The 16186-nt window shown below is 45.4% G+C and overlaps 1 protein-coding gene across 1 annotated transcript in view; it reads left to right on the top strand.

The window, feature by feature from the left end:
* LOC147659140 (ADP-ribose glycohydrolase MACROD1-like) overlaps positions 1-16186 on the top strand; it is a 106872-nt gene that overhangs the window by 76334 nt on the left and 14352 nt on the right. Inside the window, exon 5 of the mRNA XM_086951945.1 lies at positions 7547-7628. Within this exon, the coding sequence (XP_086808071.1) occupies positions 7547-7628 (82 nt within the window). The remainder of the gene's footprint in view (positions 1-7546; positions 7629-16186) is intronic.

Here is a 16186-nt window from a genome sequence, read left to right as displayed (position 1 = left end):
GTGAGAATCATTGCAAATGCTTGTTTTACATTAGGTTTCAGATATTAGCATTCATACACGCAGACCGGACAGGCTGGACCCGTTCCAGCGGCGCCGGGGCACAAAGTGGCACAAGGCACCCTACCACCTGAAATGTGCCCTCTGCCGCAGCACGATCAACCCCCCCCGCCCGCCCCCGCCGCCCACAACACCCGATAAGAAAGCAATGAGTAATCCTGTTATCAGAGCAGTGCCCGGGGTCACTGGAAACAAAGCCGCCTCGCGGACCAGATTCGGGGGCGCTTTGCATTGCCTCGCGGGAAGCCCCGTTCCCCCTTAAAGTTTAAATTCCACCCTTGGAAGTCCTTTGGGCAAGGTTGCCGAAATGCGCCCCCCCTTTTGCTGCCACACTCGCGCGTGCTGTTCCCCCTCTACTTTCCAAAGCTTCCCTTGGCTGGAGTAGGGACACACCGGCAGGCATGTTCTTGTAAATACGTCCAGCTTGCATTCAAGTATTCACGACACGGGGCTAATGCCAGCTCAATGAACGCTGCTGCTCGGCCGCCTAGCGCAGCTAAAAACCATCACCTCCCTGCTCCCCCCACCCCCCCAATACCCCCATTGTACCAGGACCCCCATCTACAACCACGTGGTGCTAGGGCGCATTGAAACATCACAGCACTGCGTCCTTGCCCCATCTGCCTGCACCTCAAAGCTCGCTGGCTCTGGGGCATCGAGGCTGGTTTAAAAGACGCCCCTTCTCTCTCCCCCTCCCCTCTTAAGAACCGACAAGCTGCCGCAGTTTACTTTATCTGGCATGCATTTGCGTTGCGTAATTTCTTTTCTCGGGACCCCCGCCACTGGTTAATGGCCAACTTGTATATAAAGAAGCATTGCTATTTACAGCGCAAATACCCCAAAGTGTAACTAATGTGAGAATCATTGCAAATGCTTGTTTTACGTTAGGTTTCAGATATTAGCATTCGTACACGCAGACCGGACAGGCTGGACCCGTTCCAGCGGCGCCGGGACACAAGGCACCCTACCACCTGAAATGTGCCCTCTGCCGCAGCACGATCACCCCCCCCCCGCCCCCGCCGCCGCCGCCCACGCCCACAACACCCGATAAGAAAGCAATGAGTAATCCTGTTATCAGAGCAGTGCCCGGGGTAACTGGAAACAAAGCCGCCTCGCGGACCAGATTTGGGGGCGTTCCCAGCTTTTGGCTGACGTCGCGTGAAGTCGCCAAAAGCCAAAAATTCTCGGGAACGCCCCCGAATCTGGTCCGAGATTGACGGACGCCCCCTCCTCCCAATGGCTAGTCTCCATTTATGGAGCTAGCCAATGAGAGGAGAGGGCGTATTCCCGACCCCACACACACACATCAAAAGGTTTTTTGGCGCATGCGTACTGAAGTACGCATCGCCAGTCAAAACCTAAAAAGGGCTATGAAGAGACAATTGCTGACATCCTCATAGCGCTTTTTTGTTTAACCGTGCCATTATCCACCGTTCCCCACCCCCAGCAGCGGGTGGCACAGGTAAACACGGTGGGGCGGGGTGGGGTGGGGTGCAGGGCGGGGTGGACGGACGGAAGCCATCAGATGAAGGAATAGGTATAATTAAGTAAATAAATAATACCTATTCCATCATCTTTCGGCCTCCCCCCTGCCCCACCTCACCGTTCTTACCTGTGCCGGCCGCCGCTGCCCACCCCACCCGATTGCCGAAGCAAATAGCTCACCATCGGCGAGAAGTGTTGATCCTCCCAATGCTTGTTATAGGGTGTACTTACAGAACACGCACTAAAGATGGGGGCAATTAGTGCCATTTGTGGGTGGATCCTAGGTTTTACATAAGGATCCGTCAGGGGCATAGCTTCTGGGGGGTGTTTGGGGTGTTACACTCCTGCAATAATTGTATTTTCTGGTAACCAGTTGAGTACAAGTGCTTTCAGTTGGATATGGTGAGGTGTCTGTCAGATTTCATCTGCAATTTTTACATACACATAGGGAAAAAAGCACACACACTCTCCCTATCTCTGTTTTGAAAGTCTTCAAAACTGTTGGTTAATTTACATAATATAGTTTTTCCTCCTACTTAGTACCCCTTTCAATCCTCATTCCTCTCCCTTTCCACTGCCCGTAAGTCCCTCTCATGCACCCTTCTTGTTGTATAATGTATTGTAACATTATATGCTTGCGTGATTGTTGGAAAATCTAAAGCGCACACGCCCTCCCCCAGTTTTACTGACCAAGCTACGCCCCTGGGATCAGTAGACTTCTCTTGAGCCATACTGTATCCCCAAAAACCTTATACCCACTCCCACGACCTGCAACCCTCTTGTAGGATGTTGAGGGTTGAGCACTTTGGGGGATATTAGCAAGAACCTCGTTAAAATTATCACCGTTCCTGCCGCTAAAACGGTGATAATGGGCTTGCTAATATACGTTATAGAATTCCAATAGAAGCCCAGGTTAGATGTGCAGGACATGTAACCTGGGCTTCTATTGGAATTCTATATCGCATATTAGCAAGCCCATTATCGCAGTTTTAGCAACAGTTTCCTGCTGCTAAAACGGCAACATTTTTAACGAGGTTCTTGGTAATATGCCCTTATGTTCATTAAGGCTCTTCGAGAAGGCGCTCCTTTTCCCCTAAGCAACCTCGCCTGTTCCCAGAAGCACCGAAGTCAAAGTGTGACTAGTCTATAGGATTAGGGGTTTCCAAGCACTCTTGAAAACACAGGAAATTTCTGGGAAAAAAATAAAAAAAACACAGGATGGAACAGCTGGCACAAACAGCTGTGGTGTACCACCGCATCTCTATAAGAAACAACAATGTGTTTACACCAAGAAGTCGCTTTCTTTATTAAATCTGGTATGACGCTAGGGAAATAGATTTGTATCAAAACACTCTACTGTAGCTCTCTGAATACTGAACTTCTTTTGCAAAGAGGGTCTGGGAGCTCCAAAGCCACGGCCCGTGCAGGTAAGAGCGTTGGGGCGGTGGAGTCAGGATGGGGATTGGGGGGATTCAACAGGCGACCACGATGGAAAATTAAATAAATAATTCATTTTCCCTGATCGTCTGTCGAAACCCCCCCACCCGGCTTCACCACCCCACTGCTCTTACCTGCATGGGGCGCGGCTGGAGCATCGGCTTTTTATTTTGCGTATATAAGCATGCACTTTTTTGTGTGATGGTATTTCCCTCACGGTAGCTGGGAAGCGCTCTCCACAGGTACGACCTCAAAGTGTTGTAGCAAACTGGAGGCAAGGCCTGCACCCAGGAGAATCTGGAGACACCCTGCTAGGTCACAGAAGTCGTTATTACATGTTGGGCCCTTAAGTACAGCATCATGATCCCAGCTCTTGTCATGACTTTCATCTTCCCTCCTGCAGTAATTACCTGCTAGACTCCTTCCATCCCAAATTCTCCAGCATTTCAAGCATCATCACGCTTTCTCATCCACGCCCACCATTCAGTAACATCACCAGTGCAGCACAAACAGACATTCTCACACCATGACACTACACTAGAACATGCAGTTTTTTCCACCATCCTGTCAAAAATATCATTGCTGAATAAAGAAGGGTTGAACTGATGTGCCTGCCTGGTGAGTGGGAGTATCAAGTGGGTGCTGGCTAGAGAAAGTTCCTGACAAACGAGGAAATGTCCTTTCAATGCCATCAGTCCGGTTATAGGGTGTTTTCCAGTACACTAAGAAGTTATCAAGGAATGCTTGCCTGAAACGTATTATGTACCACTTTCTTCAAGGACTACCGTCCTCCTGGAGCTAAGGAAAACTTCAGTCATCTTTTAGCGGAGTGCATTGCCCCTCACATCTTAGCATCTAACAATCTTTTCCTTCAGGGGGATTTCAATTTTCACTGTGAAAATGTCCAAAAGAATGAGGTGGCCCTTCTTTTGGCTGACATGGAGATGCTAGGGCTTAAGCTGGTTGTGGAGGGGCCTACTCATTTGGCCAGTCAAACCCCAGACTTAATATTTACAAATTCCCATGAGCTTAGGTGTGAACCCCCCTTACTGCTTCTCTGGACAGACCACTATTTGATTCATTTTCAAATTCCAAAAACAAATGAGCTGGTAAAATCGAACAGAATACGAGATGGTCGGAGTCTCTCTCTCCAATCTCATCTGCTAAGGCTTCCCTTTTATCTGAGCCTCTCAGCAATTTAAAGTTGGAGGTCGCTCTGGGGAATTTTCATGATTCCTTTTACTAGGCACTTGACCTCATCGTCCCTATCATACAGGCTACTGCCGCCTCTGGAAGAAACAATGGCCATGGTTTTCAGCTCATTTAAAACTGCAGAAAAACAAGTGCAAAAGGGAAAACCAAGTGCAAAAGGGAAAACCAAGTACAAAAGGGAAAACCAAGTGCAAAAGGCTGAAAAGGCGTTGCCGATGGACCAAAGCTCCCAGAGATAAAGAAGAATTTCAACTGCTGCTAAAGAACTATCACAAAACTATTGAAATGGTCCATAGAAACATTTATAATAAACAACATTGAACAAGCACGAAATTCCACAAAAACTCTCTTCAAAGCACTCAATGATTTCATCAAATCACGCGCTTGCACATGTGTGATCCTGGCTGCACAAGAGCTATGCGACCCGATAGCCAACTTTTTTGAAGAGAAGATAACTAATATTTATACAAATTTCCCCCCAACCCAGAGCCAGTTTGACTATCTTCCTGATTTTAGTTTGCCTTCACCTAAGGCCATGGCCATCTTTCATCTGTAAAGGTTTGTCCCTGGCACTCTAGAGTGGACCCAGAGTCTCCTAGAAACAGCCGCATCAGTGTCACCATTGGACCTGTGCCCTCCTAGCATTATGTCGAGTCTCTCCACTTCAATTGCTACCGCCATTACGTCCCTTTTTAATCTTTTCCATAGACTCAGTCCCTGATATATGAAAAACTGCCCAAGCCTCCCCATTTTAGAAAAGCCCAGAGCTGACCCTAACAGCCTCTCAAATTATTGCCCGATCTCACTGCTTCCTCAACTTAGCAAACTTTTACAGAGCATTGTACACAAGCAGCTCTGAACTTTGGGGGGAGAACATAGCACCTTGATCCCTCCTGGTCAGGCTTTGGAAGTTATCACAGTACATAGACTGCGCTAGTCTCTGTCACTGATGCTGTCAGACTATCCCTGGATGCAGGGACCCAATGATACTCCTTCTTTTGGACTTAACTGTGGCCTTCAACACATTCTTCCATGATATCTTAATTTGCAGGCTGCACAATACTGGAGTCTACAACAAAGCACTCCAACGGTTTGTTGATTTTTTGAAAGACTGTACTCAAACTATCTCTCCGAAGCCCTTTAAACCATGCCCCATGCCGGTTGGGAAAGGAGTTCCGCAGGGGACCACACTAAGACCCACATCTACCTTGCCCCTTTGGCACAAGTCGTCAAGACATGTGGCTTTGAGACAATACCCTACGCCAAAGACATACGGTTGGTCATCTCCTTTGGCCCCAATCTGGAAGGGGTGAAAGCCGGCTTCTCTGACAGTCAGAGGAAGATTGCTTCTTGAATGTCCAACTGCCTGCAACTAAATGGAGAAAAGACTGAAATACTTCTCTTTGGGAAAGCCCGATACCTGTGGAGGTCAAATTGGTGGCCACCTGAAATGGGACTTGTCCCACCCCCAAAACAAGTAGTTGAAAATCTTGGTGTTAAGCTAGACACTCCTCTGTCCATAAAAGAACATGTCTCAACCCATGTGGAACCTCTTTTGCCACCATGTGATCATTGAAAAAAAGTATTTCCTTGGCTCCCCCCTACCTCTCGGAAAACCCTAGTTCAAGTCTTAATTACAAGTTGTCTTCACTGTGGAAATGCTCTACTTTTAGGTGCAAATGAGACCTTGCTTTCTAAATTACAGGTGGGGCAGAATACTGCAGCTAGACTTGTATGCAACCTCCCATCTGTTTCTCCCTCTGCTCCCATACTACACTCTCTGCATTGGCTCCCTATTGGAAAAAGGCTCATTTTAGGATGTCCTTTTTAGCTCATCTTAATTGTTTTCATGAGATGAAAAGTAATTAGAACACTCCAGTTGTGGCCGTATGTTTGCTTTTTTGCAGAGCTGTTCGGTACATTTACAACAGGAATCACACTGCATGTTCAGATATATTATGAGCTTTACTAGCTATACATCGGTGTGTTTAAATTTGTGAACAAATTCTGTGTTTATTCGACATATTTGCAACACTCCTTGCTCATACGAAGAAGCAAGAGATTTTTTTTAGAAAAGAAGTGGTGTGAACATGTTATAAGGAATAAAATATCCTCTGCCATATTTTGAAAGGATATTCCAGGTCACCCAGAGTTCCTTGACCTTATGAAGGAATTCAGTCTTCAATGTCCCTCCCTGCACTTTTAATACTCCAAGTGTATGTGCATGTTCCTCATCATTTACATCAGTGGTAACTTTATTCTGTGTCTGTTACCCTGGCGAGGCTCCATAAAAATGACCTTAGCCTATAGGAGCAGCCCAGGGCAGTAGGGACTTCATTCTTTCACCTCGTCTTCGAGTGAACAATGGTTCAGGACTTTCGCAAGAAGGTAACACTGATTTGCTAGATAAATTGACTGGGGTGGAACTTGAATAAGCCGCAAGGAAGCACCCTTGTTCTTATTCCTTTGAAGAATGGTGAGACGTAGGTCAGTATACGCCAGTCGCGGCCCGTATAGGTTAGAACGCGGGGGGGGGGGTTCGATGGATGATGACGAGGGAAAATTAATTATTTATTTAATTTCCCCTCATCATCGTTCGTCAAAATCTCCCCTCACCCGGCCCCAACGCTCTTACCTGCATGGGCTGCAGCTGGTATATTCATCAACTGGGCTCCTATTCTAACAGAAAAGCAAGATGCTATGAATTGCAAAGCTAATACTGAAACACTGTTGCACCATAGCTAAATCATCTAAATTGTTGGGTTACTGCCAAAGTGGTAGGCATGGATAAAATTACAGGTAGGAGGATGTGTTCCAGGCTGTGAGCTAGAATGTAATATGTTGTTCTTATTGCTGATGTACACCTCCAATGATTTACTGCCTTCATAAGGATTCATCGCTATTGCTTGTCACACTGATCTATTTTGGGGGATGTGATGTCTCCATGCAGAAGTAATGGCTAATAGTGTTCTGTTATGGAGGAAAGTAGCTTATGTCTGGTGAACCAAACAAGTGTTGAGTGTGCCATTCGATACTCTCAAAGCTGTAATAAGACACTGTTAGATTCAAATGGTTGTGCAAACGTTGAACTAACTGAACACATTTGTTGTCTATATTGGCAATACAAAATTTGAAACAGAAAAAAAAGTTTATATCATCCCCATTTATTTGACGTGCTTCCTGGTCCCCAAGTTTCTTCTGTTTCTCTGTAGCCCAAGTCAACTTTAGAAGTAGATGCTTCTCCTTTCAGAAAACTAAGCGTTGGCCCTACATGTCCCTACGCTTAGGGGATACTATTGGATAGAAGCTCTATTGTTCTTGCTGTAACCTTCCATTCTTCTGCTGTGAGTTACAGGTGGACCGCATCATCATCTGCGTTTTCTTGGAGAAGGATGAAGAGATCTATCTTAAGAAAATGGCTGATTATTTCCCAACAGGTACGTGCAACTCCTCACCTCAATTTTCCTGGTGCTGCAAGGTTTCCATCCTAAAACTATGTTCACTGTGAATCCTGTCCCTACTGTGATGTGAAAGGAATCTTTTTCAGTCGAGTCTGTCCCTCCACAGTGTAAAAGGTAGGAGTGACTCGCATTCTACGAAGCCTGTTCCTACCACATGATATAACAAAGATAAAAGAAACTCGTGGTCCACAGAGTATTTCCCCACAACGTGGGTTATCTGAGACAGAAAGAAGTCATATTTTTCAAGTCCTCCAAAACACATGGTAAAATAGAGATCAAATTAATTCAAAGTCCATGAAGTCTGTGCCCACCACAAGTAATAATAGAAATAGATCGATCCTAACCTATCATGTCTGCCCCCACGACATACTGTACCAGATAGAAAATTATTTTGAGCAATCAAGCCTGCCTCGACCATATTGTATAACTTGCGAAACCGTGACCCAGAATCAGGTTGTCTACGAATGATTTAGCACCGGGTGCCCCACGAACATGCGGTGCACTAAGGGCGATGGAGGCAGCCACCTTCCGTCCGTGCTCCGGTCCTCAAGCGAGCGGCTCTACGCACCGGCCCCATAGTGTATAAAAAAAAGAAGACTAATGGTCCATGTAACCTGCTCTACCTTTCCCGTCACATAGTGTAATAGAGATAGAAGATAGTCTTGGCTCATGAAGTCGGACCCGAACACCTGGTATAGGGTAGATGCAACGTATGGTCCATCAGGCGTGTCTCCACCATTTGGTATAATAAAAATGGTTCATCCACCAAGTCTGTTTCCATCATTTAGTATAACTCAAGGTCCATCAAGACTGTTCAGACTATGGGTCTAACAGAGATAGAAGAGATTAATGGTACATTGAGTCAGTCCACAGAATGCCGTGTTGTGCTGTTGAGGAACTAGAAGGCACTCATGGTCTGTTTCCATAAATTGGGTCGACACCAGGTATATAACATAGTTAGAAGGGATCCATCACCTATTGAGTCTTTCCATACCATGTCACCACGTGATATAAGAAAAATAAGGGATTCAAGTGTCATCAAATCTGTGTGGACAATGCGTATAACAGCGACGAGACTCATGACCCATTAAGTCTTTCCATCCCATTTATGTGCCGGGTATAGAAAAGGTCCTGTGTGCTTGGAATCTGACCTAACTTCACAATGTAACATAGAGTTAGAATTGACTGCTGGGCCGTAGTATCTGTCCCCCACATGTTTGAGCTGAACCTGCGTGTACTTGTAGTCTATTGATTCTTCCCCCATTTCACTGTGTGATAGAATCATGTGGTCCTGCCTTCCTACGCATACTAACAAGCAGATACAAACTATCCTATACACAACTAGCCTGCTTTCTTGCTCCCTAGAACAGTTTCTAAACCTTTTTCCTGATTTGAGCAAATACGCCTCTCGGACAAACTGTGGGCATTTTCAATTTGCCTAATTTTACCATTACTGCATATCCCTCATTCCAAAGTGCAGAACTTGGAACTGCTTGGTAGTACTGAACCCTGTCAATACCACATCTTGAAGTACTGATATTTTATTTTTGATTGCAGAATCACTTACCACAGGTAACAACTGGCAAGGTCCTTAATATCCTTTGGGAATCTTTACCCAAATCCACTGCACAATACCAAGCCCCCTGCCCTGCACAAGCTCTCATTAAGAATTTCCAGATGCATCCTTCAGTGGACGTTTGTAGTCACATATTAGAACCCTACACCCGTAGAACATTGATTCCAGTTCAAGGCCTGGCTCTGACAGTAACCCCACCAATTCTTTCTCTTCATGTTCTAGCTTAACATCAATTTGTCCTCCGGTCTCTCTTTTTCTGGCTGGTAAGAAATTCAGTTCTGTGCAATGCCTGCTTGGTGTGTGGTGTGACTAACAAAAAGAGTTGAAGATTTGTGATTTTCTTCACAAGATTCACGTCACTCGGGCCTGAGTCACTAACACCTCCCGCATGTGGCTCATCCAAGGCTGCTTCACTATCAGGAAGCTGACTCTTGACTACAAGTGGGTGCTTCTTGAAAACAAAGGGGCAGATTTACAAGCCACTTGGGTCATTTTTGCACCGCTATTGCGTCACTTTTTGGGACACAGCGTAACAATGCGGCCCATTTACAACGTGACGCATCTAGGGAGATGCATCACGTTGTAAAGCCCTGCGTCACCATATACCTGTGTCAGGCATATTATATGCAGAGTGGGATTTCACTGCGCCACTTCTAGGATGCCACTGTGTCAAATTCTTCGCCTACTTGAAGCAGGTGTAAGGAGTGACGCAGCACAACGAGGATAGGCCTCCCCCTGCATTGCTGGAGTTGTGTTGTGCTTGCGACACAACTCCAGCAATGCGTGACTTTTGTGTCAACAGATGCGTCAGAATTTCTGACGCATCTGTCAATCCTTGCGACATGGTGCACCGTATTGTACATACTGCGCATCCATAGTGGCGCAAGGGTTTCTAATGGTGGCGCAGGGAAAGTGACGCATCTATACAGATGGGTCACTTTCTTGTAAATCTTCCCCAAAATACTTAGTTTAAGAGTTTTGTAGTGCACTGGCTTGTAATGATTGCAGATTTGTAATATTTATGAACCTCGGAGTTTGGTGTGTCTAAACCAAGGCCACCTCAATATTGCCCGTAAGCATGAGACAGCTGGTGGAAAAGTGCAAACATTGGCCAATCCTGAGGAAGCAAAGGGGGCTGAAGACTGTTTCCCAGCTGACCATGTGGTAGACTGGAGGTTACTGCGGGTCGCTAGGTGTGGGCTTGAATGAATCTTCCATAACGGATGATGGTATTTTACCTGTCTCAGCCAAGAGCCCGCGAGAGACCACGCCAAACAGGAAAAGGTGACAATGTATGGGGACGGGAGAAAGCGGCAGAGCCACATTTAGAATTTGGAGGGGGCTGAAAATTCTTGAGTATCTGGATGACACTCTAAATACAGAGCAGAGTACACTAACTACATTTCCTCCATAACGTTATCCATTCAGTAGAGGAAATTCAGACGAAAATCATGCACCACATGTCCAGAAATTGGAGGATTTTTAGTCCCTCCAAACTATAACTCAAATCCTGAACCTTTGAATAATCAGCCCCAAGCATTTCCACCAATCTAAAATACAGGAAAATCCTCCAGCATAGCATTATGGACACACCAGCTTTCAGCCATGAAAAACCAGAGTCTTCATTGCCTTATTTATTTGTCTGTGTGAATTGACCCCTTTCATTTTTTTTTAATAAAACATCTGCAGTGATCAAAAATACATAAAGATATCACAAACAATGCTGTTCCACATTCTGGAAGGTAATATAGGTCTGGTATGAAATGCTGACAGCCTGGAAGTTCTCCAGTGGTTCTCCCAACTAGTATATCTGTACTATTTCAGGGTATGAAAGTTCACCAAGACACCACCAAGGATTCCTCCAGAAGAAATCTAGACTTTCTTACTGAAATAGCAGGTGCTCTCCTAGGAATGTCTGAGATTTTCCGTGTTACAAACTGGCTCATGATTCTATGTGGTTTATCGGGTAGTTATCTAAATACACCGGTACTCTGCAAACATCTGTACCCAAACCACTGGATCTGCAGTCTCTAGTCAAATGCATTCCAACTCCGGCTGCTTCCTCCTATGCAGCGGGGAAACGTGAATTGTTCCAGAAACACACACCACAAATACATATCTCAAATGAAAACATCTCCATTTCTGTCCACCCATCAGGAACAAATTTAGCACATGAGCATTATGACTGAATTCAGCCCATCTTTAACACCCCAGGTAATTAAAAAAGTAAATGATATATAGCACCAGAGAAACTTACTCAGCAAAATAGTTTCCTAATGCACCTCACCCTGGATGGAACTGACTAGACCTGGATATAGCACAATTTCTGGACCACTTTGTTATATTCTTTCTAGGATGGTTCAAAAACGAGCTCACAGGCAACAAAGGATGCAGAACCCAGCAACATCTAAAGAGATAAAGTTAAAAGAAATGAGCCCTAAAATTGCTGACCGGTAGAAAAAAGATCAAATACAACACCCATTGCTCCATATAAGAATGTCAGCTGCATCAAAGGCTCCTCTCACCCACGGCCTCTCCAAGATACTAAGCGCTGTACCATCCATATCCAGCTTATTTTGAAACCTCGCTCTATCAAACCAGAACCATTGCCAACAAGCCCTTTTGTAATGTAACATCCAGGCATTCACCCCTGAATTGGATCATTATCTAGCCCATGTAGTTTTAAGTTAAGACTTGCTGAGAACCAGGAAGAGTGTGTGTGCCACCTGACTGACGCCTAACCCCTCCTGTGGTCGCGGCAGCACAGCAACAGCAGCTAGTATTGCCTAAAGGGACGAGGAGCCATGAAAACGTATCTGCGTTTTTGACATGACGATGCACCTGATGCCTGTAGGTTTTGCTAGTGTTGCCTCTGCAAATGTCGAGCTCGTCGGTTCAGATATTGGCGGTGTCTGAGCCCCGTGTTTCACACAAGTTGGCTCCCATGATAACAGCCCGCAAGCATGCTAATGGAAGCACTAAGGGGCATATTATCAAGGGGGGACGATAGGCAATTTCGGCCACTAAGAGCCAAAAATTCTATCGCCCTATTAGCAAGCTGTCACTAACAGCAGTAAGCGACAGCTTGTAGGCGATAGCGAGCGGTTTGGGGCCCGCTTTGCATGTTGGCGATAATTATCGCTAATGACATGCAAAGTGGGCGTCCCAACCCGTTAGCGACTGAAAGCAGTCGCTAACGCCTATTAGCAAGGCAGGCTTAGCAATGGCAATATTCGCACTAAGCGCTAATATCGCCAAAAACTAACACCTGCCCAGACCAGTTCCTAGCCATGTTATCCAATGGGAGGTGGATAACATGGCTAAGAACATTTAGTCGCTAATGCGTGAATATCGCTGTATTCTCAGCCATATTCACGCTATCGCCGGAAAAATTATCGCTTTGGAGATAAACGTAGCTAATAGCACGTTATCTCAGCAATAATTTCCGACGATGCTTAGCAATAAAAAAATTGTTGCTAAGCCTAGTTAGCGATAAATATCGCTATTCGTTGGTAATATGCCCCTCAGTTCCTCGAATGTGGAGTGATACACCAGAAAGCCAGTAGCATGGTGTGAGACAGTAATGCGTGTCTGAGTGGAGCCAAAGTTCACTTTAGATAAATTTTAACACCTTGAGTGCTCGTGACGGATCGACTCCGTCACGAGCCAGGGACTCGCTGTGCTGGTGACGGAGTGGTTCCGTCATGGCGCAGTGGCCCCGCCTACGTGGCGTCAATTCCGCGCCTGCGTGGTCGTTTTATTAAGCGGGTAGGGCCGTGACGGAACCACTCCGTCACAAGCACAACGCACCCGTGGCTCGTGATGGAGTGGTTCCGTCATGAGCATGGCGGCGCCGCGCGGACCCCCTCCACCCCCAGCGTTGCAGCGGAATTACCGCTGCGGCCAAGGGGTTAAGGAACTGCCAATTCAGGCCTAACAATGAGGGGTAGTTTCAGCAGCCCTTTGACTGAATAGTAACTATTTCTTCTGCTGAGCCAGTGTCCACCCTGTCCGCTGCTCCGAGCTCCCCACTCTAAAGCAGTGAGACAGCTTGCACCAGCCCATTTCTCCTGTTTTCACCGCCTAAAACAGAACCAACTATTAACCGTGAAAGTGGGGAAAGGATGTGGTGTAATGTCTGGAGCTACCAACTTCCAAGCTGGGAAAACTGGTTTGAGTCTCGGCATTGGCTCAACATCCTGTGATTCTGGGCAAATCACTTAATCTCCCCGTAAATGAATGTGTCCTTAACTGGTGCTAATGAAAAGCGCCGGTGCCTTCTTCTTCTCCAAGCTATCACATATTGTTAAAATCAACAGCAATCTTTCTGATCTAGCCCAATCATTTGTGGAGTTCCACAAGGATCTATCCTTCCCCAACACTTAAACCTATGATCAACTATGGCCATGAAGCCTACCCATGTCTCAACATCTTGGAAAAATTCCAACTGAAAGCCTACAAAAGGGTCTTAAGATCCGCAACATACTTATGGGGATGCCTAGGAAGGCTGGAATTTGGACTGTAGGGTCAAACATGGGCCAGTATCGCGTCCTTTTTAAGGTTTTACTACAGGATCAGAATAGCACTGCCTAAGATCCTGAACGCTATCCTTTAGAACATTTTTAAGCCAGAGGAACCCCTGGTCACACTACCCCCAAAAATCAATTGCTACTCTTCAAATTGACCAGACGGTATTAAACGAGTTACAGGTTTCGCACGCAGCACTCAAATTAATACTGAAAATCCAAACAAGGACCCTTTTAAAGGCAAGCAACATGGGCAATCTTAAGAACTCAACAATGCTACAAGCAGTGGGGAATTTATATGCCAAAATGCAGCAACACTGCCTCAGCCATAGCTCCCCTCCGTGCTCCGGAAAAGTTGCCTCAAATAATGGTGGCAAGACTAATGGGCCTAAAAATTAAAGAACTAAATCCCAAATGGCTGTCTCTTTCAAAGATCACCAACTGCAGATGTTTCACCTATAAGCTTGAGTCAATCATATACTTTACTGTGGACCGACGCTTCTTCAAGCCTGTTGCATATTGCTAAAACCACTCTTTCTGGCTCACGGAATTGGCACTTGCAATGAGGCAAGGAATTTAGGGCCATATTATCAAGAAAGGGTGATACATTATTGCCGCTTTTATCGACAGGAAACTGCCGTCATAATGGGCTTGATAATATGCCCTTGTGAATTCCTATAGAAGTCCAGGTTAACACCAGAACCTGGGCTTCTATGGGAATTCACAAGGGCATATTATCAAGCCCATTATCGCCGCTTTAGCTGCAGTTTCCTGCCTATAAAAGCGGCAATATTGTATCGCCTTTTCTTGATAATATGGCCTCAGTGTTTACTATCACCGAACCAACTGAGCTGGCTAAGTTAGGCAAAAACATCAGCTTTATACAAGCTTGCATAAAAGAAATTAACAAAAGCTGTAATTCCTCTCCGAGGAAGTATAACCGTGAAACAGGCTAGCCACCACCAGTTAGTGGCAAATCAACAGGCCACTTAGAACTGTCTATGAATTAACCTGTTTTTCAAGGTAGATCAAATGATTAAGAATGCTTGGGCTTAGTCAATAACTGGCTAAACTATGCCACCCATCGCCATGCTTATGCATAACTGCTGCTAGACAATTAACTTGCACTTTATCTTATGATATCAGCACAGCATTTGAGAGAAGTGCTATGTAAAAGTTTAGCCAGTACTCTACCAGTGATTTAGCACCTTATAGTTCTGTTGGTGTCAGATTTAGTTTTGCCATATTTTAGATTACCTTGTTCTTAGGCATCTTTTCCAGTGTATACTGACGTTTTATTCCATTTGACACAACGCCTGCCTGTGACTATATGTCTTTGCCTTCTTATAGTTTGCAAAGATTTGAATCACGCATTATCGCTTTAATGCAAATTGCTGCTGCTACATTTGACCTCATTGCACATTTTGATGTTTTATCTCATTTAAATAGGCTTATGTTCCGATGGATTTCATGCATTTGTTCTTTCTTGATTCGAACATTGTAAATACTTTAATTAATCACACAATACAGTTATTATTACTGGTCCTTCCCCACTGCTCTTAAATTTCTATTTAGAACTACTAGCCGAAATCGGCAACTTTTTGGGCGTCTCTATTTACCAATATGCAGTCGACAATCAAATTTACCTGAAAACCTCACCCTAAACAATATCCTCACCGTAAGAGCAATATTACGCAACATTCAAAACTGGATGATGAGGGATTTTCTCACTCTTAACCTTAAAAAGGCTTAATCCATTCTATTCTCACTCAAAGCAAAAAAAATATTTCAACCCAGATCTGCCAAAGTACCTTGATCTGCCAGATGTCACCCCAACTTTGTCACCTTAGGTCTCTTTACTTGAAATAATTTCTCAACGCGGACTGGTAGTTTCACATTGCGAGAGGTCACGAGCATACGTGACCACTCGCAATGAGAAACCTGACCTCCCCGCGTTGAGAATTTCGCCGGGAGGTATATTTTCCACGCTCGCCATCTGCAACTTGATGTTGCTGATTGCGAACAAGGAAAAAGTCTCGCCGGAATGTTGATTTTGCTCGTTCGCGGTCGCCAACTTGACGTTGAGGACCGCGAGCAAGCAAAAAATGCCTGCTACGCTACATGTTTTTGCACAGTGGTATGTGCAATTCGAGTAGCGCGTAGTAGGGCAAACTACGCACGCTCCGCGAGCGTAGCGTAGCGTAGCGTAGCGTAGTCCTACGCCCAGGGTTAGTTCTAACAGAGGATTCCCAATCTGCCCTAACTCCAATAAAAGCTGTCTTCCATGCAGTAGCCAGGCTACTCTTTTCGACCAAGAAATTCAATCACATCCCTCCAGTACTTGTTGATCTGCACTGGCTCCATATCAAAACCACTATCAAATTCTAGCTGGGCTGTTTAGCCTTCAAAATAATCCTAGCCTGATCTTACTT

Source organism: Lissotriton vulgaris, unplaced genomic scaffold, assembly GCF_964263255.1.
Source record: "Lissotriton vulgaris unplaced genomic scaffold, aLisVul1.2 SCAFFOLD_1943, whole genome shotgun sequence".
Classification (NCBI taxonomy): domain Eukaryota; kingdom Metazoa; phylum Chordata; class Amphibia; order Caudata; family Salamandridae; genus Lissotriton; species Lissotriton vulgaris.
Note: the sequence above shows the minus strand (reverse complement) of the source record. Positions and strands in the feature narration are given on the sequence as shown.